At 42.2% G+C, this 27,229-nt stretch overlaps 1 protein-coding gene across 3 annotated transcripts in view; it reads right to left on the reverse strand.

Moving 5' to 3' along the window:
- The window catches only part of STK39 (serine/threonine kinase 39), a 673,740-nt gene that overhangs the window by 303,020 nt on the left and 343,491 nt on the right, over positions 1–27,229 (reverse strand). For all 3 annotated transcript variants that reach the window (XM_073633992.1, XM_073633991.1, XM_073633993.1), the window contains exons 11-12: positions 2,291–2,413; positions 191–226 (exon numbers count right to left, since the gene is read on the reverse strand). In XM_073633992.1, coding sequence (XP_073490093.1) covers positions 191–226; positions 2,291–2,413 — 159 coding nt within the window. The remainder of the gene's footprint in view (positions 1–190; positions 227–2,290; positions 2,414–27,229) is intronic.

The following is a 27,229-nucleotide window of genomic DNA, read 5'->3' on the forward strand; positions in this document are numbered from 1 at the left end:
TGACCATACATGTAAACTTTAGAAATAGAATAGCTGTTTTACAAATCAGATGGGAAATTAATCTGTAAATCTGATTGCTATGAGAAACATCTCCACTTTTTCTAAACCAATCCATTATATTAACTATACATGTCTCATTTAATAGCCCACATGAATTGAATTAATATAGAAAACATATTAAGACACTTACCTCTGCATCTTCACTGTCCTCATTGATTCGTCTTGACTAAGCAGGAAGAAAAACAAAGACATTAGATGCTGATAGACATTTGAGATTAAAAGTGTTGATGGAACTGTGAATGATATTAATACTATGTATGGAAGTGTAAACCCTTTCAGGGCATACCAATTTGTATCCAGCAGAGATCAAGTAAAATATACACTCGCTGGACACTTTATTAGGTACACCTTGCTATCAGTGGCGGCTGGTGCTCCAAATTTTTTTTGCCCATCATATGCAGCCACTGTGCCCATCATATGGGGTCAGTGGCTGCATATGCCAAGCATATGCCAAGCTGACCAAGATTTTCCATAGACGCCAATGTTAATTGTTAGGGGAGCAGTGCCATGCCAAGCTGACCAAGATTTTCCATAGACCCCAATGCTAAATGTTACTGGAGCCCTGTTATGCCAAGCTGACCAAGAATTTCCATAGACGCCAATGTTAAATGTTATGGTAGCAGTGCCATGTCAAGCTGACCAAGATCTCCCGGGAGCCAATGCAAAACCGGAAATGATGTACGGCGCCACGGCCCATAAAGGAGGAAGTGAAATTATATATAGGCATAAATCCGGTAAGTGAACAGAAAAAAAAAATTGCCAATTCATTTTAAGGCTGCACATTAGTACTGCATGGTGAGGAGTGAAAAATGTGGGTGGAACTCCACTTTAATATTTCATAAAATAGATTCAATAAGGTGTTGTAAACATTCCACAGAGATGTTGGTCCATATTGACATGATAGCATTACACAGTTTCTGCAGATTTGTTGGCTGCACATCCATGATGCCAATCTCCTGTTCCACCACATCCCAAAGGTGCTCTATTGGATTGAGATCTGGTGGCTGTGGAGGTCATTGTACAGTGACCTCATTGTCATGTTTAAGAAACCAGTGATGAGATGATTTGAGCTTTGTGACGTGGTGCATTATCCTGCTGAAAGTAGCCATTAGAAGATGGGTACACTGTAGTCATAAAGAGATGGACATGTCAGCAACAATACTCAGGTAGGCCGTGGCATTTAAACAATGCCCAATTGGTACTAAGGGGCCCAAAGTGTGCCAAGAAAATATCCCCCCCACACCATTACACTACCAGCCTGAACCGGTGATACAAGGTAGGATGGATCCATGCTTTCATGTTATTTACGCCAAATTCTGACTCTCTGCATGTTGCAGCTGAAATCGAGACTCATCAGACCAGGCAACCTTTTCCATTCTTCTATTGTCCAATTTTGGTGAGCCTGTGCGAATTGTAGCCTCAGTTTCCTGTTCTTAGCTGACAGGAGTGGCACCCAGTGTGGTCTTCTGCTGCTGTAGCCCATCTGCTTCAAGGTTTGATGTTTTGTGCATTCAGAGATGTTATTCTGCATACCTTAGTTGTAACAAGGGGTTATTTAAGATACTGTTGCCTTTCTATCGTCTTAAACCAGTCTGCCCATTCTCCTCTGACCTCTAAAATCAACAAGGCATTTTCCTCCACACGACTTCAGCTCACTGGATATTTTCTATTTTTCGGACCATTCTCTGTAAACCCTAGAGATGGTTGTGTGTGAAAATCCCAGTAGATCAGCGTTTTTTGAAATACTCAGACCAGCCCTTCTGGCGCCAACAACCATGCCACGTTCAAAGTCACTTAAATCCCCTTTCTTGCCCACTCTGGTGTTTGGTTTTCACAACATCTGGATGCCTAAATGCATTGAGTTGCTGCAATGTAATTGGCTAATTAGCCATTTGTGTTACCAAGCAATTGAACAGGTGTACCTAATAAAGTGGCCGGTGAGTGTATGTACTAATAGACTAATTCTAGTGTCTGCATATAGGAATTTCTACCAGCACACCTTTCTTGAACAATATTTGTCTTTTATCTAGACATCAGTGAAAACAATATCAACCACAAATATCCAGGACTGCACATGGCCCCTTTCCCAAGGCACAGTGATGACAAAGAGAAGGGTCCCAATATGGTGACATTTAGGTCATGCAACCAATACCAAAGCATAATTCTACAATCGGCCTTGCAGTCTTAAAGCATCCAGTGTCCCTTCCCAGACAGCCCCCTGAGACAATACCTTTTCTTTGGATAATGCATCTTTGTATTCAGGACTTTTTTCATCTAATTCATCATCACTCCACTCCCAGTCACCATCTTCTGTTTTATGGAGGTGTCCACTTGAGCCGGGAACTCTTCTAACCTGGCACAACAGAAATATTGAATTACATTAATTGCCGACGAAGAGGAAAGTCCAAGTTGTGAAACCCTTCATCTATTTTGCATGCTTGTGCAAAAATAAAGATACCAGCCTCCTATTTTATAAGGAGCTTAAAACATTTGTGAAATACACTGGGGAGGGGGGGGGGGATTTATCAAAACTTGAGAATGGTGACCATCAGCTTCTTTTTCAGCTTGTTAAAGCTTTCAAAATGAAAGCTAGAAGCTGATTGGTTGGCTTGCACAACAGCTCCAGATTCTGTCTGCTCAATTTTTGATAAATTCCCCTGACTAGGGATGAGTTCCGAGTCGAACTCATGTTCGACTCGAACATCGGCTGTTCGCCAGTTCGCTGAACAGCGAACAATTTGGGGTGTGCGCGGCAAATTCGAAAGCCGCGGAACACCCTTTAAAAGTCTATGGGAGAAATGAAAAGTGCAAATTTTAAAGGCTTATATGCAAGTTATTGTCATAAAAAGTGTTTGGGGACCTGGGTCCTGCCCCAGGGGACATGTATCAATGCAAAAAAAGTTTTAAAAACGGTCATTTTTTCAGGAGCAGTGATTTTAATAATGCTTAAAGTGAAACAATAAAAGTGTAATATTCCTTTAAATTTCGTAGCTGGGGGGTGTCTATAGTATGCCTGTAAAGGGGCGCATGTTTCCCATCTTTAGAACAGTCTGACAGCAAAATGACATTTCAAAGGAAAAAAAGTCATTTAAAACTACTTGCGGCTATTAATGAATTGCCAGTCCGACAATACACATAAAAGTTCATTGATAAAAATGGCATGGGAATTCCCCACAGGGGAACCCCGAACCAAAATTTAAAAAAAAATGACGTGGGGGTCCCCCTAAATTCCATACCAGGCCCTTTAGGGCTGGTATGGATATTAAGGGGAACCCCGGCCAAAATTTTTTTTTTTTAAATGGCGTGGGGTCCCCCTCAAAATCTATACCAGACCCTTCAGGTCTGGTATGGATTTTAAGGGGAACCCCGCGCAAAAACTTTTTAAAAAATGGCGTGGGGTCTGACAGGCCGCAGGAAAAGATGGGGGGCGATAGAGCGCCCCCCTCCTGAACCGTACCAGGCCACATGCCCTCAACATTGGTAGGGTGCTTTGGGGTAGCCCCCCAAAACACCTTGTCTCCATGTTGATGGGGACAAGGGCCTCATCCCCACACCCCTTGCCCGGTGGTTGTGGGGGTCTGCGGGCCGGGGGCATATTCTGGAATCCCCCTTTAACAAGGGGACCCCCAGATCCCGGCCCTCCCCCCTGTGTGAAATGGTAAGGGCCTACCATTTCACAAAAAAGTGTCAAAAATGTTAAAAATGACAAGAGACAGTTTTTGACAATTCCTTTATTTAAATGCTTCTTCTTTCTTCTATCTTCTTTCTTCTTTCTTCTATCTTCTTTCTTCTATCTTCTATCATCTATCTTCTATCTTCCTTCGGTTTCTTCCTTCATCTTCTTCTGGTTCTTCTGGTTCTTCCTCCGGCATCTTCCTCCGCGGTGCCGGCATCTTCTTCTCGGGCTGCTCCGCATGCACCATGATGGGAGGCTCCCGCTGTGTGACGCTTCTCCTCTTCTGAGGGTTCTTAAATAACAGAGGGCGGGGACACCCGGTGACCCCGCCCCCCTCTGACGTACAGGGACTTGACGGGGACTTCCCTGTGGCATTTCCCGTGACATCAGAGGGGGCAGACAGGGAAGTAACTGTGCATCAGAGGGGGGGCGGGGTCACCGGGTGGCCCCGCCCTCCGTTATTTAAAAACCCTCAGAAGAGGAGAAGCGCCACACAGCGGGAGCCTCCCATCATGGTGGATGCGGAGCGGCCCGAGAAGAAGGGAAGAAGACGCCGGCGCCGCGGAGGAAGATGCCGGACGAGAACACCGGAGGAAGAACCAGAAGAAGAAGAAGATGGAGGAAGAAACTGAAGGAAGATAGAAGAAAGAAGAAGCATTTAAATAAAGGAATTGTCAAAAACCGTCTCTTGTCATTTTTAACATTTTTGACACTTTTTTTGTGAAATGGTAGGCCCTTACCATTTCACACAGGGGGGGGAGGGCCGGGATCTGGGGGTCCCCTTGTTAAAGGGGGCTTCCAGATTCCGATAAGCCCCCCCCCACAGGCCCCCAAAACCACTGGGCAAGGGTTGTGGGGATGAGGCCCTTGTCCCCATCAACATGGGGACAAGGTGTTTTGGGGGGCTACCCCAAAGCACCCTCCTAAAGTTGAGGGCATGTGGCCTGGTACGGTTCTGGAGGGGGGGGCGCTGTCTCATCCCCCCTCTTTTCCTGCGGCCTGCCAGGTTGCGTGCTCGGATAAGGGTCTGGTATGGATTTTTGGGTGGACTCCACATCATTTTTAAAAAAAATTTTTGGCGCGGGGTTCCCCTTAAAATCCATACCAGACCTGAAGGGTCTGGTATAGATTTTGAGGGGGACCCCACACCATTTTTTTTTTTTAATTTTGGCCAGGGTTCCCCTTTATATCCATACCAGACCTGAAGGGCCTGGTATGGAATTTAGGGGGATCCCCACGTCATTTTTTTTTAAATTTATTTTGGTTCGGGGTTCCCCTGTGGGGAATTCCCATGCCGTTTTTATCAATGAACTTTTATGTGTATTGTCGGACCGGCAATTCATTAATAGCCGCGAGTAGTTTTAAATGACTTTTTTTCCTTTGAAATGTCATTTTGCTGTCAGACTGTTCTAAAGACGGGAAACATGTGCCCCTTTACAGGCATACTATAGACACCCCCCAGGTACGAAATTTAAAGGAATATTACACTTTTATTGTTTCACTTTAAGCATTATTAAAATCACTGCTCCTGAAAAAACGTCTGTTTTTAAAACTTTTTTTGCATTGATACATGTCCCCTGGGGCAGGACCCAGGTCCCCAAACACTTTTTATGACAATAGCTTGCATATAAGCCTTTAAAATTAGCACTTTTGATTATTCATGTTCATGTCCTATAGACTTTAAGGGTGTTCGCGTGTTCAAACTAATTTTTTACCTATTCGCATGTTCTGGTGCGAACCGAACAGGGGGGTTTGGCCAAAAATGTATAAACACCTGAGCATCACACCTACACTATATATAGCCAAAAGTATGTGAACTTCCCTATATATTATGGAGCTCAGGGGTTTCCAGCGAAGGGTGCTGTTAATGCTACAGCTTACATACAAGACATTAAAGACAACTGTGCATTTGCAATCTTGTTGCAACAGTTTCCACAACATGACTGTGCCCCTGTGCACAAAGCCAGCTCCCTATGGGACATACTGTGATAAGTTTGGTGTGAAAGAATTCCAGTGGCCTGTATAAAAATCAACCCTACTAAACACCTCTGGGATGAATTTAGCTAAATGGGCACAAACACCCACAGACACATGACAAAAGTTCAAGGAAAGCCTTCCCAGAAGAATGTTATAGTCAAAAGGAGGAATGGGGGGAATGGGACAATTGCATATTAATACCAATGGTTTTGGAATGGGATGTTCAACAAACACATATAAGTGCGATGGTCAGGTGTTCACAAAACTTTGGCCACACAGTGTACTCATTCAATGTTTTCAGGTTTGTTGGTCTGCAGGACACAACTACTAGGAAACCATTCCCTCCTTTCAACCGAAGAGGAGTTGGCAGATGATTTAATACATCCAAGCACTGAAAAGTGATACATTCCCCTTAGGATGTCCTTACAAGAGTGTGAAGATGTCAAGTTGTATGTATTATTGTTTTTCATACACAGCTGTCAACAGGTGAGTGTGAAAATCTTGGGCCTTCACACCTATCTACAAAGGCTCAATCTACACACAAAAAAAAATCACAGCAGACACAAAATTTCACTAAATCACACTGAGGCTTATTTACAGATCACATGCAGTTTTTTTAATCACTTTTATTGAAAAACCTATATAACATATATAACGGCTACACAGCCTATTTTGTTATTTAATGTCATTAAAAAAAATTCTCTCTCTTTTTCAATCTGTTTTCCTAAAACTGACAAAAATGTAAAATGTTTCTTATCTGTACCTATGGCAACATTAGGGCCATTATATACATTGCCTATACAGAACACATTGCAAATGTAATTTCAGGTGACTGGCATACTGCTTTTCCTGGCAGTTTATGTCTTATTACAAGACTAGAGATGAAAATGTGATTTTACCAGACAGACCCTTCCACTTAGCACTAAGAAAGGACACTTCTGCTACTAAAATGTATTTCTCAGTTTAAACATCAGAAACAGGTAAAACTCTTTTTTTTTCCTTTGAACATTAATCCCTTAATCAAATTGTCAAATGGTGATAGCAGTGAGCATTAAAGTGGTTGTAAACCCTTTGCCGTTGCTTCAGTTAGACTGTGCCATTACCGGTGGCTCCAGTGCGCATGTGCGGGAGTGACACTGTGAGCAGTGAACAGGGACCGCTGCAGGGGCTTCGATCTCAGGTAAGTAATTCATAATGAGCTAGTATGCATCATTATGCCTTTGTCTTGCAGGTTTTTTTTTTATTTTAGGATTTTTTTTTAGGGTTTACAACCACTTTGAAGCAATATTATAATGTGATAATATCATTTGGGAGACCACTTTAGCAAATCCTAAAGTGTTTGTTACCCCAACATTTCATATTCCTAATATGTGCCTGCTGCACCATGTACTTGTAGGAAAAAGTATCCTGTTCTCTTTGTATTGCTTCCTTTGTGTGAAAGACCACACTAAGCAGGAGAACAAAGCGTGGTCAGTTCTCTAGCTATGCTGGGAACTCTGCATGCTCTCCTCCAATGATCAAGCTTGTCCTGACATGCCTCCCCTGCACAGCCTTTCACTGGGAAGCTCAGTGTACTGTTGATGCTCTTCCCCCCAGCTCTTATGCAGCTGAGAACAGAGGGAATGTGATCATTTATAAAAAAAAGGGGAAAAGAGGTATTTATAATGTTATTTATATCTATACCAAAATGTTTTACCTTTCATTTCTATTTTAAACTGAATGGATTGTTTTACAAGGTGATCGTTTACAATCACCTTAAGTGCTATTACAGATTGATGAATAAAGGCCTTTGGCTATTTGGTTCTGTCATCTGCCCAATTCTTTGACAATACCAATCCATACAGGCACATTTTAAGCAGTGTGAATGACCCCTGCTCCATAGACAATACCTGGGACAACATAAGGGTTAATGAAGCAGCTTTCATGTTTGATGTTGAATTCAATCATCAGCTACAGAAGCTTTATAGTGAACAGGAAATATATGCCACTGATTGGGGATTATTAGCGTCTGGAGAGGATGACCAGTGAACTTGCGCACTTGGCGATGACAACAAGGACTAATGGCGAGGTTATCAAAAATTATATCTGCCTGTTAATGATCTGATCAAATCTCACAATGAATTAGTTTCAGGTATTCATTTGCCAAAAGATTGCATGATGGAAATAAGCCCCAATGTGACAAAACTACATACCAACTTTGAATGCTACAGCTAAAGAAAGAAATTAAAACTTGAAAATACGCAAGGCAAGCATTATTAACACATGCTTACAAAATGTGAACTAAGTAAACCCAGAAACTAAATCCTAATTCAGACTATCAAGTACCCTTCTGCTGCCATCTTGTTCTTTCTCAGAACCTGGTACCAAGCTTGAATTTGAAGGAGTCTGCTCAACCTACTTGAGCAAAACAAGACAACATCAGTGGACTATTGAGCATCCTGCAAGAGGAATGTGACATAAAGAGCCCAATGCAAATCATTACACAACTGCCATTTCTGTTTATGACAAGAATGATATTCCAATGGTTCCTATGTCTAGGATATGGTATGCATTTTATAACAGGACTACAAGTTCCAAGAATCAAATTGAATGAACTTGTATGTCTACAGTACCACTTTGTGCACATGGCCTTGAGAGTATTTTGACCTTCATTAGTAGATGTAATTCTTGTTAATTTAAAGCACATTTTTTAACCAGGACATAAAAACTTTAATGCCCTGTATACACGGTCGGATTTTCCGATGGAAAATGTGTGATAGGACCTTGTTGTCGGAAATTCCGACCATGTGTAGGCTCCATCACACATCGGATTTTCCGACACACAAAGTTTGAGAGCAGGCTATAAAATTTTCCGACAACAAAATCCGTTGTCGGAATTTCCGATCGTGTGTACACAAATCCGACGCACAAAGTGCCACGCATGCTCAGAATAAATAAAGAGATGAAAGCTATTGGCTACTGCCCCGTTTATAGTCCCGACGTATGTGTTTTATGTCACCGCGTTCAGAATGATCGGATTTTCTGACAACTTTGTGTGACCGTGTGTATGCAAGACAAGTTTGAGCCAACATCCGTTGGAAAAAATCCTAGGATTTTGTTGTCGGAATGTCCGATCAATGTCCGACCGTGTGTACAGGGCATTAGACTGATAAACCCTGATAGAGGTTCTAGCTCTTCTCTACTCTAGAAAAAAGTATTTCTGTTTCAGTCTCTGTTGCAAATTAAGTCATTTTCCATTACTTTCTTTTACTATGACAACCCTTCGCTAATGCAGACACTGACAGGAATAAAGAATAGACAAAGGGCATGTAATATTTCTATATTTTTGACTGAAGCTAGAATTCCATGTTTAATGTCACTTTTATTAGTTTGGTTGGGTGGTCGGGCTTGTGTGTTGGCGGTGATGCAGAGCAGAGAGATCGCTCCAATGAGGACGGCCATATACCAGATCTCCCCGTACATCCTCCCTGGTACCGTACAACACGATCGATTCTCCTCTCGGGTCTTAAGACCCACTTCCTGATTGGCTTGGGAGAGAAGTAGGGCGACAATAGCAAATGTTAATTTGCTATTGTCACTCAACTGGGTGGGTCAGGGTGCAGTGCTCTCCACCCTGAGCCCACCCTTTTTTTGAAGCCAATTATAGCCTCAAGCTCTAATCATGTGTTTAAAAAAAAAAACCCATTGAAATCCATGCCTCCGGCACCCTGCATGTATATTAGGGGCCAGACACATGGATTGGGGGGCAGCGCCCCTGCGCCCCTAATTGATTGGTCGCCACTGGTTATAACCCTCCCTTACTCTATCCAAAATGAAAAAAAAAAAACTGTTGCCTATAGTTCTACTTTAAGCATAGGACATATTAAAGGGACCATACCACCAGAAAAGTTTCATAAATGATCTACTGAATTCCCCCCTTTGTTTTATGCTGTAGTCTGGGATTCAGAACAGTTATATAACAAGTTCAGACATCCATAAAACAGAAACTGGAAACAGGAAAGAGCGTGTCCAGAGTATAGAAAATATTATACATGTTACAACTGTAAATCGTGACATCTACAGGACAGAGGATAGCATCACATATTTCCCTAGCATAAAAAAGCATTTATCCTCAATATTGAAAATAAATACAGCGGACAATAATATACGGTGTGTATACAGTGGGGAAAATAATTATATGATCTCCTGCAGATTTTTAAAGTTTTCTCACAAAGAATTGAAAGGTCTATAATTTCTATCATAGGTGTATTTTAAATGACAGAGACAGAATATCAACCAAAAATTCAGAAAAAACACATGATATAAATGTTATTAATTAAGTTGCAGTTCAGTGAGTAAAATAAGTATTTGATCCCCAAGCAAAAGATGACTTGGTGGAGAAACCCTTGTTGGCAAGCACAGAGGTAAGAAGTTTCTTGTAGTTGATTACCAAGTTTGCACACATCTCAGGAGGGATTTTGGTCTACTCTTCTTTACAGATCCTCTCAAAATCCTTAAGGTTTCTTGGCTATCGCTTGGCAACTTGAAGTTTCCGCTCCCTCAATACATTTTCTATAGGATTGAGGTTTGGAGACTGGCTAGGTCACTCCATGACCTTAATGTGCTTCTTCTTGAGCCACACCTTTGTTGCCCTGGAGATATGTTTTGGGTCATTGTCATCCTGGAAGACCCATAGCAGAGAAGCAGCCCCAAAGCATAATGTTTCCACCACTGTGCTTGACTGTAGGGATGGTGTTCTTAGGGTCATAGTTAGCATTTTTCTTCCTCCATACACGGCAAATCAAGATAATGCCAAAGAGCTTGATTTTGGTCTCATCTGACCACAGCACTTTCTCCCAATCGTTCTCTGAATCATTTAAATGTTCATTGGCAAACTTCAAACAGGCCTGTACATGTGCCTTCCTGAGGAGGGAGACCTTGCGGGCACTTTAGGATTACAATCCATGGCAGCGTATTGTGTTACCAATGGTTTGTTTGGTGACTGGTCCCAACTGCCTTGAGATCATTCGCAAGCTCCTCCCGTGTAGTTCCGGGCTGATCCCTAATTTTTTTAAGATTATCCTTACCCCATGAGGCAAAATCTTGCGTGGAGCTCCAGACCAAGGGTGATTGATGGTTATTTTGTATTTTTTCCATTTGCGACAAATCACTCCAACAGTTGTCTTCTCACCAAGCTTCTTGCTGATGGTCTTGTAGACCATTCCATCCTTGTGCAGGTCTACAATCTTGTCCCTGGCATTCTTTGACAGCTCTTTGGTCTTGCCCATAATTGTAAGGTTTGAATGGAAGAAAGATTCTGTGGACAGGTGTCTTTAGGAGCACCTTTTTAAATTGACAGGACTAATTTGTGTACCACATGAGCACATACTGTAGCCAGTCTGTGGGAGCCAGAATTATTGTTGATTGGTATGTAATCAAATATTTATTTTACTCACTGAACTGCAACTGAATTTATAACATTTGTATCACGTGTTTTTTTTCTGGATTTTTGGTTTATAATCTGTTTATATCATTTAAAATATACCTATGATAAAAATTATAGACCCTTCATTTCTATGGCTATGTGGGTAAACTTACAAAATCTGCAGGGGGTCAAATAATTATTTTCCCCACTGTAAAGAATTATATAACAAAACAGCACTATGCATTTTACCTACATCACATAATCCTTGTCCACACAGGAAACCTAACTTTTTAAAAATGTCTATGCAGCTCAGGTTCCCAGTCTACAGTTTGGTATTCAGTAGAAGAAAATGTCCTTTTTCAGATGAAACTTTTAGGAAGTCCTTTCTAACAGGCGCAAGACGACTGACATCCCATATGCATCCATCAGACAGTTCACAAGCGGAAGGTCCTCATTGACTTGTCACTCAAAGCAGATTGAAAAATTTGTATTGTTCCTGTCTTAAGTCAGGTTTCTTAACTCTAACTAGACATCCAGCTTGGAAGTGTACTTATCTTGCACTGAATTTTTGATTAGTACTTTTATCTTCTTCATTTTTAACAGTATAAATAACTAATGATTTCAGAGAAGCTGTGGAAGATGTATTTCTGCAACATGTAGCTTAGTGTGCATCTGTCTGCAATATAGTAGTTCACCTGGTGATGCCTGTGTAGTTGCATATCTAGTCACTCTGTAGACATGTAAAAACTCTTTAGCAAAAGCTTTCCAAGATTTCCCTTTATGGTCTGCAGTCTGAAGCACTTCTTTAGGGCTTCTGTTAAAGTGGTTGTTAACCCACCAAAGTAACTTTACATTTCCTCTCAGTTTTTTACTGTAATGGCCCCTGTGACTGTGCTTTATAAAAATAAAGCTCTATATACCTTGTTTACAGAACGCTGATCTGCTGTCTGTCACGGTCCCTAACGCGCCATGCAAACGGCCAGGTGTGGTTACGCCCCAAGTGGCTCAAGGAGGTATTGAACACATGACTTTCTGTTTACTGCTTCTGTTGCATTGCCTCTGAACCTCACCTCAGTTCATTATCCAGCCTGCTTTCCAGCTATGCCTAGTTCTGCATGCAGCACTGAGGGCTATACTTTGGATCTTGCTTTGCAATTAGTACCTGCCACTCCTGGTTCAGCTGAGACAGTTTATCTAAACAGCTGGGTATATAACACTGCCTCACTCTGAGGGCTTGGTCAGTTCATTGTTGCTTGTATTGCCAAAGGTTCCTGTTTTCCTGTGTTCTTATTTTCAAGTTTCAGTGTTCCAAGACTGACCCTGGCTCTGTTCATCGTTACCTCTGACTTCTGGAATCCCTGACTACGGCTTCACATCGACAATCCTTTGGTAAATTCCCTGTCAAGCCCCTGTGCACAGATTCACAGCCCAGGTAGCCTTTTACCTTGTTACCGTGGGCTGTGTGTATTTGCAAGGATGAGCATACATCTCTGCACTATGGACTCCAACCAAGGTAAGCCCTTACATCTGCGCTCATTGACCCATCACCTATCTCCTCTCTCGGCCCGACAGATGCAGCAGGTGGGGCCGGGGATCTCCTGCTGACGTCAGTCGGGAAGGGAGGAGGAGTGGCCCCGCTCGCTGCATCTGTTGGGCCGAGAGAGGAGATAGGCGGCGGATCAATGAGCACAGATCAAGGTGTATACAGCACAGTCACGGGGGCCATTACAGTAAAAAACAGAGTTTGTATTACAAATAAACAGTAATTTGAGCAGCAGGATGGGAAGGGGCGGCACGGACATAGAGCTGACAGGCAGAGAGGGGAGGGGGGAGAGGACGGTGGAGAGAACACAGGAAACATAGAGCAGGCTGCGTATGATAGAGACACGTATGCTGATAACGGTGTCAGGGCTCAGCAGCCCTGATATATCGTGGTCAGCATACAGGGGGGTGGGGGGTAGTAACTGGCAGGATCAGCCAGGTATTACAGGTGATACATGGGGCCAAATTACAAAGCACAAGCACTGTGTTGTATAACATGCTTTATAGGAGCAGGATCTTGATTATATTTTTTTTTTGGGTTAACAAACGCTTTAAGTCTCTTAACTTCTCCATTTGCTTTGGGGTAACTAACAGAGGATATTCAATGTACAATATTTCTCTCTCTTTTAGGAAAGTCGAAACAAATTGTGGTCCATTGCTAGACATTTGTTCCTTTGGGTGACCTTTAATGCTGAAGACTGTGGAAAGAAAAGCATTTACAGTAGCAGATGTTCTACTGAAGAAAATGCAATTTCTTGCCATTTATGATAACAATTCCAGGTGCCTGTGTAAAAAGACTACAATACCAATAGCATCCTTCTTCTAAACAAAATCAGGAAATGGCACTGTCTGAAGTGGTGGAGTGTGTTTGACAGAAGATTTGTCATGACTCTGGTAAGTAAAGCAAAATAGCAGCCACCAGTACAGGTTATGTAGTCTTTGCTTTGAAAACCCAAATAAAACCTGATTATGCTCAACCAACCCGATTGTGAACTAAATGTGACTCCACTCACCATGCATTGGTTATATATTGAAAAGCATTTATTGGTATCAAAAAGTCAATGGAAAAATTGTTAAAAACATCAATCAAACAGAGCAAACATGCTAGTAAAACATTAAGTCCACCTCCAGATGGGATCCTGTGACCACAAAAATGGAAGATATACGATTTAAATATTATGGTTTCATCCCCAGGCTTGAGTGGCCTCTCAGGGGAGACAAATGGGTAAATACAGGAATTCCATAAATCATAGTGCTACACAAGGCAGTCCGTATCTCTGACAGGATTCAGTAGGTAGTCTCTCAATTCATACTGTCAAACTGGAAGAGAGCAAATTTGGTGAAATGCTGTAATGATGATAGGATAGCTGAAGAGAACTGAAGTGACAGTGGTCCAGAGGAGGTGTAATAGCCAGGGTTATTGTAAGTACTATGTGAGGTCTTTTGGTTTACAGTTGATCACTTGATCAACTGTAAATAATGGTCAAACCTCCGTGGCCTCCCTCTCCCTCTCAATATATAACCAATGCATTCGTTCACAATCGGGTTGGTTGAGCATAATTAGGTTTTCATTCGAGTTTTCATATAAGTTTTGAAGGTATGAATCCATATATATTTCATTGATTATGTTGCATTAATGCATTAGGCAGCACCTTGAGGGTCCTAAAACCTTTAGTTTGTCATTAGTCTTTGCTTTGATGCCCATGTGCAAGTTGTATAAGATGCCCTTTCAAGGTCTCTGCAATGAGCTATATACAAAATATTGCCATCAACCTAAGAGCAGTTCATGTCTAAATCTGTAAAAAGTTTGTAGAACAGGGCTCAGTTTATTTTCTGTGTTTGGTCATTTGCTTTGTGGAGCGTCCTGCAATTATACTCGTACTGAGCATGCAAGACAAGCTTGTTTGAACTCAGGTGCTGTCACTGCATCTATATCGGTAAATGCAACTTCAACATCCTCACGTGTACTAAGAGCTGGAGGTATTGGTAACCATTACAAACTATAAGCAGTAACATTTTTCAGACCCGGTTTGAATAGTATTGTGTAGTCAAAATGACCCTTGCTGGCTATACACATTCCAGCATGCCCTAGTCTATTTGTGGTAAGCAGTGTAGTTAAAAGATTATGGTTGATCCACAAGGTAAATTGTGAACTCTCACAGACATCTACACAATTTTTCTGTTGCCTAACCACACGCTAGATCTTTTCTCTTTTTTTATAGTGGAATCATTTTCCTCTGCTTCTGTAAGGGTTCCAGATGCAAAAGCAACAGTTTTTTCTACCTGGTTGTCATTTTTAAAGCAGTGCCAGGCAGTCTCTGACTAGAACATTCTTGCATTTCCATGTAGTAATGTTCTTAATTGCGCTACAACTGAGGCAACATTTTGAATATATTTAGAATATTACAAAGTAAGACCTAAGAAGGCATTTAAGGTCTAAAAAGTCAGATGAAGCAGGCCCAAAATCGTATATTGACTAGTTTGTGCAAAAGTTATAGCGTCTACAAAATTGGGGATGGATTTATGGCATTTTTATTCAATTTTTTTTATTGGTAATGGCGGCGATCTGCAATTTTTATCATGACTACGACATTATGGTGGACATATCAAACACTTTTGTTAGCATTTTGGGTCCATTGTCATTTATACATCAAACAGTGCTATAAAAATGAACTGATTACTGTGTAAATGACACTAGCAGGGAAGGGGTTAACCACTAGGGGGCAATCAAGGGGTTAAGTGTGTCCTAGAGAGGTGTTCTAACTGTGGGGGATGGGCTACCACTGACATGACAGCGATCACTGCTCCCGATGACAGGGAGCAGTAGATCCCTGTCATGTCACTAGGCAGAACGGGGAAATGCCTTGTTTACAAAGGCATCTCCCCGTTCTTCCCGTCCGTGACACAATCGCAGGCCCCTGGTGGACATCGAGTCCACGGGACCCGCGGGCAAGGTCACAGAGTGCACAGCGCGCATGACCACAATGCCATTATTTAAAGGGGACGTACCTGTACGCCTATTTGCCTGCCCGTGCCATTGTGTCACGTACATCGTCGTGTGCTGGTTGGCTAGTGGTTAAGGCAGCCTAAATTACCTGTGTGGCTATAAAAGCTGGGGTATATTAATAAAACTCATTGGAAGCAGCTTGGATGAGTTACGAAATGTCTTAAAGAGGAAGTAAACCCTGATGGGTTTTACTTCCTCTGTCATTCCCTGCAAAGTAAAAGCATAATGGGTTAGTATGCATCACATTCTAGCCCATTATGTGGCACTTACCTGCAATTGAAGCCTGCGATGTCCCCACTGGTGGAAGCATCCATCCTCTGCTCTCTTCCTTCCAGGGCCGCGGACTCCGGCTCTGTAACTGGCTTCATTCGGCACATACAAGTGAAGAAACGGCACGGAGGTCGGTTTCTTCACAGCGCATGCGCCGATAACATTATCAGCGCACTACATGGTAAATATCTCCTAAACAGTGAACATTTAGGAGATATTTCCACTACCTATAGGTAAGCCTTATTCTAGGTAAAAGTGACGCAGGGGGTTTACAACTACTAGCTATAACATATTCTGGATAAATGAGAACCCTTACAAAATATGTTCCTGTAATTCACTCACTTACAATCTGATTGCATGAGGATACCAATATTTGCCTGTCTATGCCTATCCTTACCCTTTCCAGTTGAGTAACTTTCTCGTTTTAGATTTACTGGTCCTTTAAAGCTTTTTATTCAGTAAATATTGTGACATTTTAAGTGTGAACCCTTTGGCAGTTTTCACAGTAGTTGCAAATCTGAACAAGGATGACTGAAAACCATTAAATTAGTAAATAGCCCCATCTGTCTCAAAATACTCAGGGGTTTAATCTGGCATAAAATGTGGATGTCACATGTTAAGTGGTTATAACTATTACGGTCTGTTGTTCCCTTGAAAAAGGATCACTAAATAGTTGTTAAAAATAATGATCATAAATCCCAAAGAGCTTAATGAGTAAAAAAAAGCAACATAATTACTTCACATGCTGTTACAGTGCCTTGCAAAAGTATTCACCCCCTTGGCATTTTTTTGTGTTTTGTTGCCTCACAACCTGGAATTAACATTGATTGTTTGAGGATTTGCATCGTTTAATTTATAGGACATGCCCACAACTTTTAAGATTTTTTTTTTTTTTTTTTATTGTGAAGCAAACAACAAATAGGGCAAAATAACAGAAAAAGTCAATGTGCATAACTATTCACCCCCCTAAAACCAATACTTTGTAGAGCCACCTTTTGCGGCTATCACAGCTCCAAGTCGCTTTGGATAAGTCTCTATGAGCTTGCCACATCTTACCACTGGGATTTTTGCCCATTCCTCCTTGTAAAACTGCTCCAGATCCTTCAAGTTGGATCGTTTGCACTTGTGAACAGCAATCATTAAGTCTGACAGATTTTCTATTGGATTGAGGTCTGGGCTTTGGCTAGGCCATTCCAACATATTTACATGTTTCCCCTTAAACCACTCAAGTGTTGTTTTAGCAGTGTGTTTGGGGTTATTGTCCTGCTGGAAGGTGAACCTCAGTCCTAGTCTCAAATCACACACAAAGTAGTAAAGGTTTTACTTAAGAATATCCCTGTATTTAGCACCATCCATCTTTCCCTCAACTCTAACCAGTTTCCCAGTCCCGACTGCTGAAAAACTTCCCCACAGCATGATGCTGCCACCACCATGTTTCACTGTGGGGATGGTGTTCTTTGGGTGATGTGATGTGATGTGTTGGGTTTGCGCCAGACAAAGCGTTTTCTTTGGCCAAAATCTTCAACTTTAGTCTCATCAGACCAGAGCACCTTCCTCCATACATTTTGGGAGTCTCCCACATGCCTTTTCGCAAACTCAAAATGTGCCATTTTGTTTTTTTCTGAAAGTAATGGCTTTCTTCTGGCCACTCTGCCATAAAGCCCAACGTTATGGAGCTTACAGCCTTTTGTCATCCTGTGTACAGATACTCCAGTCTCTGCTGTGGAACTCTGCAACTCCTCCAGGGTTACCTTAGGTCTCTGTGCTGCCTCTCTGATTAATGCCCTCCTTGCCCGGTTCATAAGTTTTGGTGTGCGGCCATCTCTTGGCAGGTTTGCTGTTGTGCCATGTTCTTTCCATTTAGTTATGATAGATTTGATGGTGCTCCTAGGGATCATCAAAGATTTGGATATCTTTTTTTATAACCTGACTTGTACTTCTCAACAACATTGTCCCTTACTTGTTTGGAGAGTTCCTTGGTCTTCATGACAGTGTTTGGTTAGTGATGCCTCTTGCTTAGGTGTTGCAGCCTCTGGGGTCTTTCAAAAAGTTGTGTATATGTAATGACAGATCATGTGACACTTAGATTGCACACAGATGGACATCATTTCACTAATTATGTGACTTCTGAAGGTAATTGGTTGCACCAGAGCTTTTTATGGGCTTCATAAGAAAGGGGGTGAATACATACGCACATGCCAATTATCAGTTTTTTATTTCTGAAAAATAGTTTTATGTATATATTTTTCTAATTTTACTTCACCAACTTAGACTATTGTGTTCTGATCCATCACATATAATTCAGATTAAAAAAACATTGAACTAAAGGCTGTAATGTAACAAAATAGGCAAAAAGCCAAGGGGGGGGGGGGGGGATACTTTTGCAAGGCACTGTATATCACTGAAAAAATCCACAATGATCTGTTAATGGGTAGGTCTAACCAAACATACAAGTCAACTAGTTGCATGATTCATAATTTTAAAGATTGGCAGTGCTGTATTTGTTATCAAAATAAATAATATACCTAACAGTATATAAACCTAATGAAAAAAAGTAATAACATTTTCTCAAATGCTGCAAGATAGAAAAATGGATGAAAATAACTGAAGCTTTAGTCTGTTTTCACTGTCCACAAACAGGCTGGGGGAGGGACAAGGCCTGTGACTGTTACTTAACTTCAGAGAAAAATTAGGTCTCCTACCTTACCAGACAGGGCTGTGTAAATCTCAGGACTGAATGGACAGAAATACAAGCATTATAAAAGTGCCTCTGAAACGCATCATATCTATGGCAACCCGCCCTGCTCCTTCAGGCAATCCCGTGTGTCGGCAAGGCCGCTCAGCCATGCATGATTTCTCTATCTATATTCAGCATAGACGCTGTGGGCGGACATGTATCTATTGTGGCCTTTAGTAATGGGAACACCCGAGCAAAAGAAGTGTGAAAAGTTTTCTTAGTTTAATAAATAAAACATTAAGGTGCCGCTAGGTAGCATAAGGTCCTCATCCCAGCTCAGTGTACCCTTGTATTTATCAAAACAACCTTCAGGGCTGATTTACTGTGTTCCTGTGTGATTCCTGCGCAATTTGGTGCTGTGCGATTTTGAAATGCACTACTTTTTAAAAACAGACCGCATTTGATTGGTCATTAACATTACATGGGCACCGGCAGCATATCGCAAAGGCAGTGCATTTTCAACATGGTGCAGGAAACTTGCACAGAGCGCATCTTTCCCACACTGTTCTGGTGTGAACCGGCCCTCAGTAATACAGAAGGTGCGCAGATGTTGATTAAAGCAGCAATGCTCTCACAGATTATTTCACCCAACCACATCCAAAATTCAAAGCTTCACTTGGGTGTGATGCATAGCTGCCAACAGTCCCAATTTTCCCGGGACAATCCCAATTTTGGGACCCTCGTCCCGATCGGAGGCCGTCCCGATTCGGGATTTTGACTTTTTTGTCCAGGGAAATCGGGAATGTTTGCTTTTGCAGAAGCTGGCTCCAACAAAATGGCCACCGCCGCTAGATCGTTCCCCTTGTTGTTCAGTGGAAAGGGGAGGGGCCCCTCTCCACTGAACACATGACGCTGGCCGCTCATGGAGTTTCTTCTGCTCTCTTGTCCCTCTCAGTGTAAAGCTCAGGCAGCGATGTAACTGTAATGTACAGGGGGGGTAGTAACTATGTACGGGGGGGTTACTATGTACCGGGGGGGTTACTATGTACAGGGGGGGTTACTATGTACTGGAGGGTTACTATGTACAGGGGGGGGTAACAATGCATGGGGGGGATACTATGTACAGGGGGGGGTAACTATGTACAGGGGGTAACCAGGGGGAGAGGGGTAACTATGTACAGGGGGGGGTAACTATGGCTCTGCCTGGGACACTGATGTAAGGACTGAGGCTGGGAACACTGGTGTAAGGACTGACTCTGCTGGAGGCAACTGATGTAAGGAGGGACTCTGCTGGGGGCATCTGATGCAAGGAGGGACTCTGCTGGGGGAACTTGATGCAAGGAGGGACTCTGCTGGGGGCACCTGATGCAAGGACAGACTCTGCTGGGGGCACCTGATGCAAGGACGGACTCTGCTTGGGGCACCTGATGCAAGGACGGACTCTGCTTGGGGCATCTGATGCAAGGACGGACTCTGCTGGTGGCAGGCGACGTGGCAGGTGACACGCTCAGGAATCCCACTGATTTGGCATTATAATGAGTTGAATGATTTCATTCTATATTACAATATAATAATAGAAATAATGCACTTCAATCATCCTGACACCACAACAACCATGGTGCCGGGATGATTGAAGTGCTAACACCAGGTGTTTTGAGTATCTTTATCTGCTGATTGCTAAACTTTCTAGAATACACATATTTCTATTGCTGTGTAGGATCTGGGGCTGCTGTCCCTCCATCCCTCTCCCCCCCTTTCCCTCTTTCATCTCAGACTCTAACCACACCCCCTTTGAGCCATGCCCACTATTTCATGTAAACCGCGCCCATTTTTTGCAGTGGTGCGCGCCACGTTTTCATTTTTCCCTATGCCACGCCTTCCAACGCATGCCCCGCCCCCTAATTACAAAAAGACTCCGCCTACAGCCAACAAAGTGTCCCTGAAAATTTTTTTTACAATGTTGGCAACTATGGTGATGTCATACATGGGACTGTCTGTATACTTGGACAAATGAATTTCAGCAGTCCACAACTGCCTCATGCTTTTATTTGCATCAGAACTGCTTGTTTCTTTGTACAAGTCAATGGGAATGCAAAAGCAGTCGCTTGATGCAGCTTTAAAAGAGGTCAGATGTATCCCCAATGGAACTCTGGGCATTCAGTCTCGGGTCACGAGGCGCCAGAATTTAGCTGTGGCCAAAGGGCACAGGGGCACTGTCAAGCCCCACTGCTGGCAGCCTGTCAAACTCTATGAGAGTCCAAGAGCTGAGGCTGTATGGGGCTGGGAGGCACACAGGGTGGTATGTACGTTTACTACAGTATGAGCCCAGGGACTAATGCCAGGAATACAAGAAGTCTGCATTCTGTGTATTTGTCCTTGGGGAAATATTGCCTTAAGCAAAAGTACAGCTGAGTGCACTGCTCAGCCCCGTCCAGCTGCAGCAGCTGTCAGACTCTCAAGGAGATTGACAGGCTGCTGGCAGTAAAGCTAGATGGTGTGCCTGTGCCCTCCAGCAGCAGCTAAAAACAAAAGCCTGGTGCACTGGGGTTAAACATCCAGTGTGCATATGGCCTTACAGTGGAACAGCTGCTGCCCACTATAAATGCTACTAAAGTGCTGAAATAGTAAGAAGTTATATTTTCTACTACAAAACGGCAATACATTTTCTTTAAAATGATTATAGAGCTTCTGCTGCCTCAGCAAAGATGGTGAGAGCAGGAAGTAATGGGAGAGAAGAGCTGCAGACGAGCACAGCGCTGGATTGATTGAAGGCTCAGGTAAGTAAATGGGTGTGGGGGTGGGGGGGGGGGGGGTAATACTGATGCCTAAACATGTTTTAATGTAAAGTGTTTGAAACCCCAACACTTCATATTCCAGATATGTGGCTGCTGTACTATGTACTTGTATGAGAAAGTATCCAGTTCTCTTTGTATTGCTTCCTTTATGGGAAATGCCTGGTGTTCCTGCCAATCCCTCTACTTTCCTATTAAAAACTGACCACACTAGGCAGGAGAACAGTGTGGTCAGTTCTCTAGCTGTGCTTGGAACTCAGTATGCTCTCCTGCAATGATCAGACTTGTCTTGACATGACCCCGCTGCACAGCCATTCACTGGGAAGCTCAGTGTGCTGGTGTTTCTCCACCCCTTAGCTCTTATGCAGCTGAGAACAGAGGGAATATGATCACTTATGAAAAAGGGAAAAAAGTATCTATAGTGTTTTTATTATATCTATACACAAATGTATTGCATTTCATTTTTTATTTCAAAGTGGAGTTCCACCCAAAAAAATGGAGCTTCCATTCATTTGTCTCCTCTCCCCCTCCGGTGCCACAATTGGCACCTTTTGGGGGGGAGAGGGGACAGGATACCTGTCTTTGACAGGTAACCTGTTTCCACTTCTGGGAGTCTGGGCCACGGCCCATGACATCACCGCGGGGCTCCCTCTTCCCCCTGTCGCCGGGCCAGTAGGAGAGAGGAGTGGGGCCTCGTGTATGCGCAGTAGGGTTCCCGGTGTGAAGCCGTAAGGCTACACTGCCAAGTACCCTTACCCGCAATGATGGCGGCAGCACCGGACAACTGATGGAAACATCAGCTGCATTGCCGACATTGCAGGAGTTCAGGAAAGGTAAGTGTCCTATTGTTAAAAGCCAGCAGCTGCAGTATGTGTAGCTGCTGGCTTTTATAAATTAATTTTTTTGGGCGGAACACCGCTTTAAACTGAATGGGTTGTTTTACAACATGATCGTTTACAAACACTTTAATGCAAGGAATGCATTAAGGTAAAAAATGTTTAGGCTTTAGAACCACTTTAAATATTTTATATTAAATGACTGAATAAAACAAATTAAAATCATTGCTGAAAATATCAATTTCTATATGTATAGATTGGTTTCTAAAAATGATAGTAATATTAATGAAACCTTTAATAAATTTATTTACACATTAAATTATTCAGATTATCAGTCACTAAACAGTGGTAAGTTTGCCGGGTTATTATTGAGAGAGTACATTCAAAACATTTTAGGGATCAAGCAGGTCTCACAGTTCTATCCTGCAGTTGAAATAACTGGCTACCCTGCAGTTCAGAAAGACTGACGAGTTCTTCCCTGACTACTGAGTTCACGTCTTCTTCACTCCCCGCAGCCCTCTCCTAACATAAGCTCTGCCATGCATATCATAGCCGCTTCTAACTGCTGTCATATCATCTAGGTAGCATCAGCCTCAGGGAAGCTCTGAGCTGGACAGAGTTCACCCCGGCTGTCTCCTACTGGCTATCTCCGTTAAAGTGATATGTGAAGGCGCCAGCGTCTAACGGATCATTAGTTGAGGATATGAAATTTTGGTACGGCCTTTTCATCACAAAGTGTGAGATCTTGTGGATTTTATAGAAATAATATACTGTTATGATCCCCATAAAAATATTTCAATAACAGAATAAAGGTATTATTGGAATATCTTTAGTTTAGACATATCTTCATTATAAAGCGGATGTAAACCCTAAGGACCCTTTCACACTTGTGTGACTTTTCCTGCGACTTTGAACATCAGAGTCGCATGACAAGTCGTACCCCATGTTTCCCAATGATAACCATTCATATCTGTGCGCTTTCAAGTCGCACCAACTTCAAAGTAACACATGTACTACTTTGGTCTGACTTTGATGGGAGTTGAGGTCCATAGACCTCAGGTTTACACAGGTATTCCCTGAAATCGCAGCAAAATCATTGCCACAAAAACAGGGGAAAAATCACAGCAAAATTGCGTGACTTTCATGTCGCGGTAGTGTGAAAGGGGCCTAACAATGAACTTTTTTTTGCTCCCTTTTAGCCTGTTAAATATAGAAACCTAACCAAAACTAATTTCTATAGATAGCAGGGGGAAGGAATAAAACCACTGTCAGGTTTTAACTGCTATTTTGAGCTTCATGCTTTTCCCTCACTTCCTGTCCTGCTGACAATGTTTTATTAGACAGGCAATGAGGGCAGTGAGGCTGCAAATGGGCACAGTGAGGCTGCAAATGGGCACAGTGAGGCTGCAAATGGGCATTGTTGACCCTCTTTTCCACTTACAGCAGCTGCTGCATTTCTCACCCTAGGCTTATACTCGAGTCAATACATTTTCCCAGTTTTTTGTGGTAAATACTTTTAACCTAGTAGAGCAAGGGAAGACAGAGCTCTGTCAGATTTTTATTTCAGTATGTGTCTCTGTTACAGAGTTTCCCACAATTTCTGTTGAAACCATTGGCACCAGGACAGGAAGTTAGAGTAAATCCCTCCAATGAAGCCCCAGAAAACAGTAAAAACCCAGCGGAATTAAACCCCCAGAAATACTTACTGTATATAGAGTCTATAGGCCGAGGGGGGCTTTTCCAGCACAAAAAAGTGCTAAAAAACTCGGCTTATACTCAAGTATATATGGTACCTTCAACTTGCAGCAATGCAGCGATTACATCTCTCGCCAGCTGCAGTCATCTCCCTAGCAACTTCCGATTGCCGGGTTTTCACCCTCTTGGTTGGCTGATGGAGGAATCGTGCCATTCTGCTCATGTGCTTTGGGAGACTTTGGTGGGAATGCACGCTGAGGAGTGTACATTTAATAAAAGAATTTAAGCAGGTAAGTGTTTTTTTTTTATTGCAGAACAGACATAGCATGTCTCTACTTCTCTACTCGATAGACCACCTTCCCTCATATGTTATAGGGAACAGGTGGGGGAAGAAGTTCTGCTGTCATAACACACTTCCTGTCTTGGGTTGACAACACTGCCCCTCCATAGATACAGTGAACCAGCATGGTCACCCTAGTACAGAATTGTGTTACCATATTGAACAGTGCTTGTGCAAAAAATATCAATTTCTATATGTATAGATCGGTTTCTAAAAATGATAGTAATATTAATGAAACCTTAATTTTATTTGTTTCTAAAGAAAAAATTTGCGCTAGGTGTACAAACAGTAACTTAGTGAATATCACCCGTGAAGGAAAATCCTGCAGCTATGCACTATACCTTGATAAGGGCACTACTAAATAGATATAACAAAAAGCACAGCGCTGGATATAAATGCAAAAATACAACAAAAATTGATATTACTATTAAAGCACCAACAACTTTCATATGTGATAAAAGAAAAAAATAAAAATGAACAATAACATGGATGCTTCACTATAATGATATATGTGCGTGACTATTCCCAGTTTCTTATCCACACATTTAGAAAAAGTCCAAAGATGCAAAAATTATGTCAAAAACAAATGTCCAAAAGAGCAATTAAATGTGACTTTCTATGAATAATGAATCCGTGACTGTCACCGTGTTGAAATCCCGTCACCTGGTATAGATTGAAGGCTTACCAGATAGCCTCTGATCAGAGGCATAGAGCTAACAGCTTGGGGTTTGCCCTCCACAGCGGCTGGAACTTTAGCTGGAATGATGGATGTAGATCCACAAACGATCGCCACAGGCTTCCAGACAGCGGTACAATCAAGGAAGAGAGCTCTCACCGATATGGAAGTGTTTAAAAAGCTGTATTGGTTCCTTGCAAGGAAAAGTGTTTTTATGAGTGCCAGTGAGGAGATTTTTAATAAACAAGAGATAAAACGTTCCACACCATTGGAGTTTTCTCTTTTCTTTTAAACACTTCCATATCGGTGAGAGCTCTCTTCCTTGATTGTACCGCTGTCTGGGAGCCTGTGGCGATCGTTTGTGGATCTACATCCATCATTCCAGCTAAAGTTCCAGCCGCTGTGGAGGGCAAACCCCAAGCTGTTAGCTCTATGCCTCTGATCAGAGGCTATCTGGTAAGCCTTCAATCTATACCAGGTGACGGGATTTCAACACGGTGACAGTCACGGATTCATTATTCATAGAAAGTCACATTTAATTGCTCTTTTGGACATTTGTTTTTGACTTAATTTTATTTACACATTAAATTATTCAGATTATCAGTCACTAAACAGTGGTACGTTTGCCGGGTTATTATTGAGAGAGTACATGCAAAACATTTTAGGGATCAAGCAGGTCTCACAGTTCTATCCTGCAGTTGAAATAACTGGCTACCCTGCAGTTCAGAAAGACTGACGAGTTCTTCCTTGACTACTGAGTTCACGTCTTCTTCACTCCCCGCAGCCCTCTCCCAACATAAGCTCTGCCATGCATATCATAGCCGCTTCTAACTGCTGTCATATCATCTAGGTAGCATCAGCCTCAGGGAGGCTCTGAGCCGGACAGAGTTCACCCCGGCTGTCTCCTACTGGCTATCTCCGTTAAAGTGATATGTAAAGGCGCCAACGTCTAACGGATCATTAGTTGAGGATATGAAATTTAGGTACGGCGTTTTCATCACAAATTGTGAGATCTTGTGGATTTTATAGAAATAATATATTGTTATGATCCCCATAAGAATATTTCAATAACAGAATAAAGGTATTATTGGAATATCTTAGACATATCTTCATTTTAAAGCGTATGTAAACCCTAAGGACCCTTTCACACTTGTGCGACTTTTCCTGTGACTTTGTTTGTATTGTTATCGGTCTACTCTATAGACCACCTTCCCTCATATGTTATAGGGAACAGGTGGGGGAAGAAGTTCTGCCGTCATAACACACTTCCTGTCTTGGGTTGACAACACTGCCCCTCCACAGATACAGTGAACCAGCATGGTCACCCTAGTACAGAATTGTGTTACCATATTGAACAGTGCTTGTGCAAAAAAAGTGAAACATTCATCTATAGTGTATATATCACCAAACAAAATTAATAAAATGTAAACTATTCCCTTAAAACATGTGCTAAGGATATTAGGTATAGAATTCATAAATTGTGAAAACCAGAATCCTCTGAAAAAATACCAACTTTCAAAAACAAAGTTCCAGCAGAACAGTGCAATCATATGAGTGCTCCATCAAAATGGAATATGTTGTTGCTAAAATGCACCATTGTGCTTCTCTACCACCTGTGAATAATATGCACTTACCAGATCAATAAGAGAGGTCAGACAGCATTTAGTATTTAAAACATCATGGCACAATATTCTCTTTAAAGCATCATCAGTAATGTCTACGGTCCAAGGCGTTCTCTGATTGGATGAGGTAGAAATCGTGACATCATTGCCTGGCCCTTCATTATGCCCAAACAAAGAATGCCTTCCATTCACTTAACAAATACAAAGCATTCTGTAAATGGTGGCCTTGCTGGGAAAACAAATCCTTGTGTTGACTATGTAGACAATAAGATGCTCATTACAGGACCCGGAAGATCGTGATTATCACTGTAGTAGCGGCAACTACTATAGTAATTGATTTCAGCAGCTTTCTTTAAGTCTATAAACTAACCTTCAGGTAGAGCTGACTGCAGATCTTATAGGGCTGAAATAAATAAACTGTGAACAAGCTTCAGGCAGCATTCAAAGATCTATATTTAGCATTCCAAAAATGAAGCTGAAGATTGATTTAGAACAGGGGTCTCAAACTGGTGGCCCTCCACTGTTGTGAATCTACAAGTCCCATGATGCATTGCAAGGCTGACAGTTACAATCATGACTCCCACAGGCAGAAGCATGATGGGACTTGTAGTTTCGCAACAGCTGGAGGGCCACCATTTTGAGACCCCTGATTTAG

Source organism: Aquarana catesbeiana, linkage group LG06 (assembly GCF_042186555.1).
Source record: "Aquarana catesbeiana isolate 2022-GZ linkage group LG06, ASM4218655v1, whole genome shotgun sequence".
Taxonomy (NCBI): domain Eukaryota; kingdom Metazoa; phylum Chordata; class Amphibia; order Anura; family Ranidae; genus Aquarana; species Aquarana catesbeiana.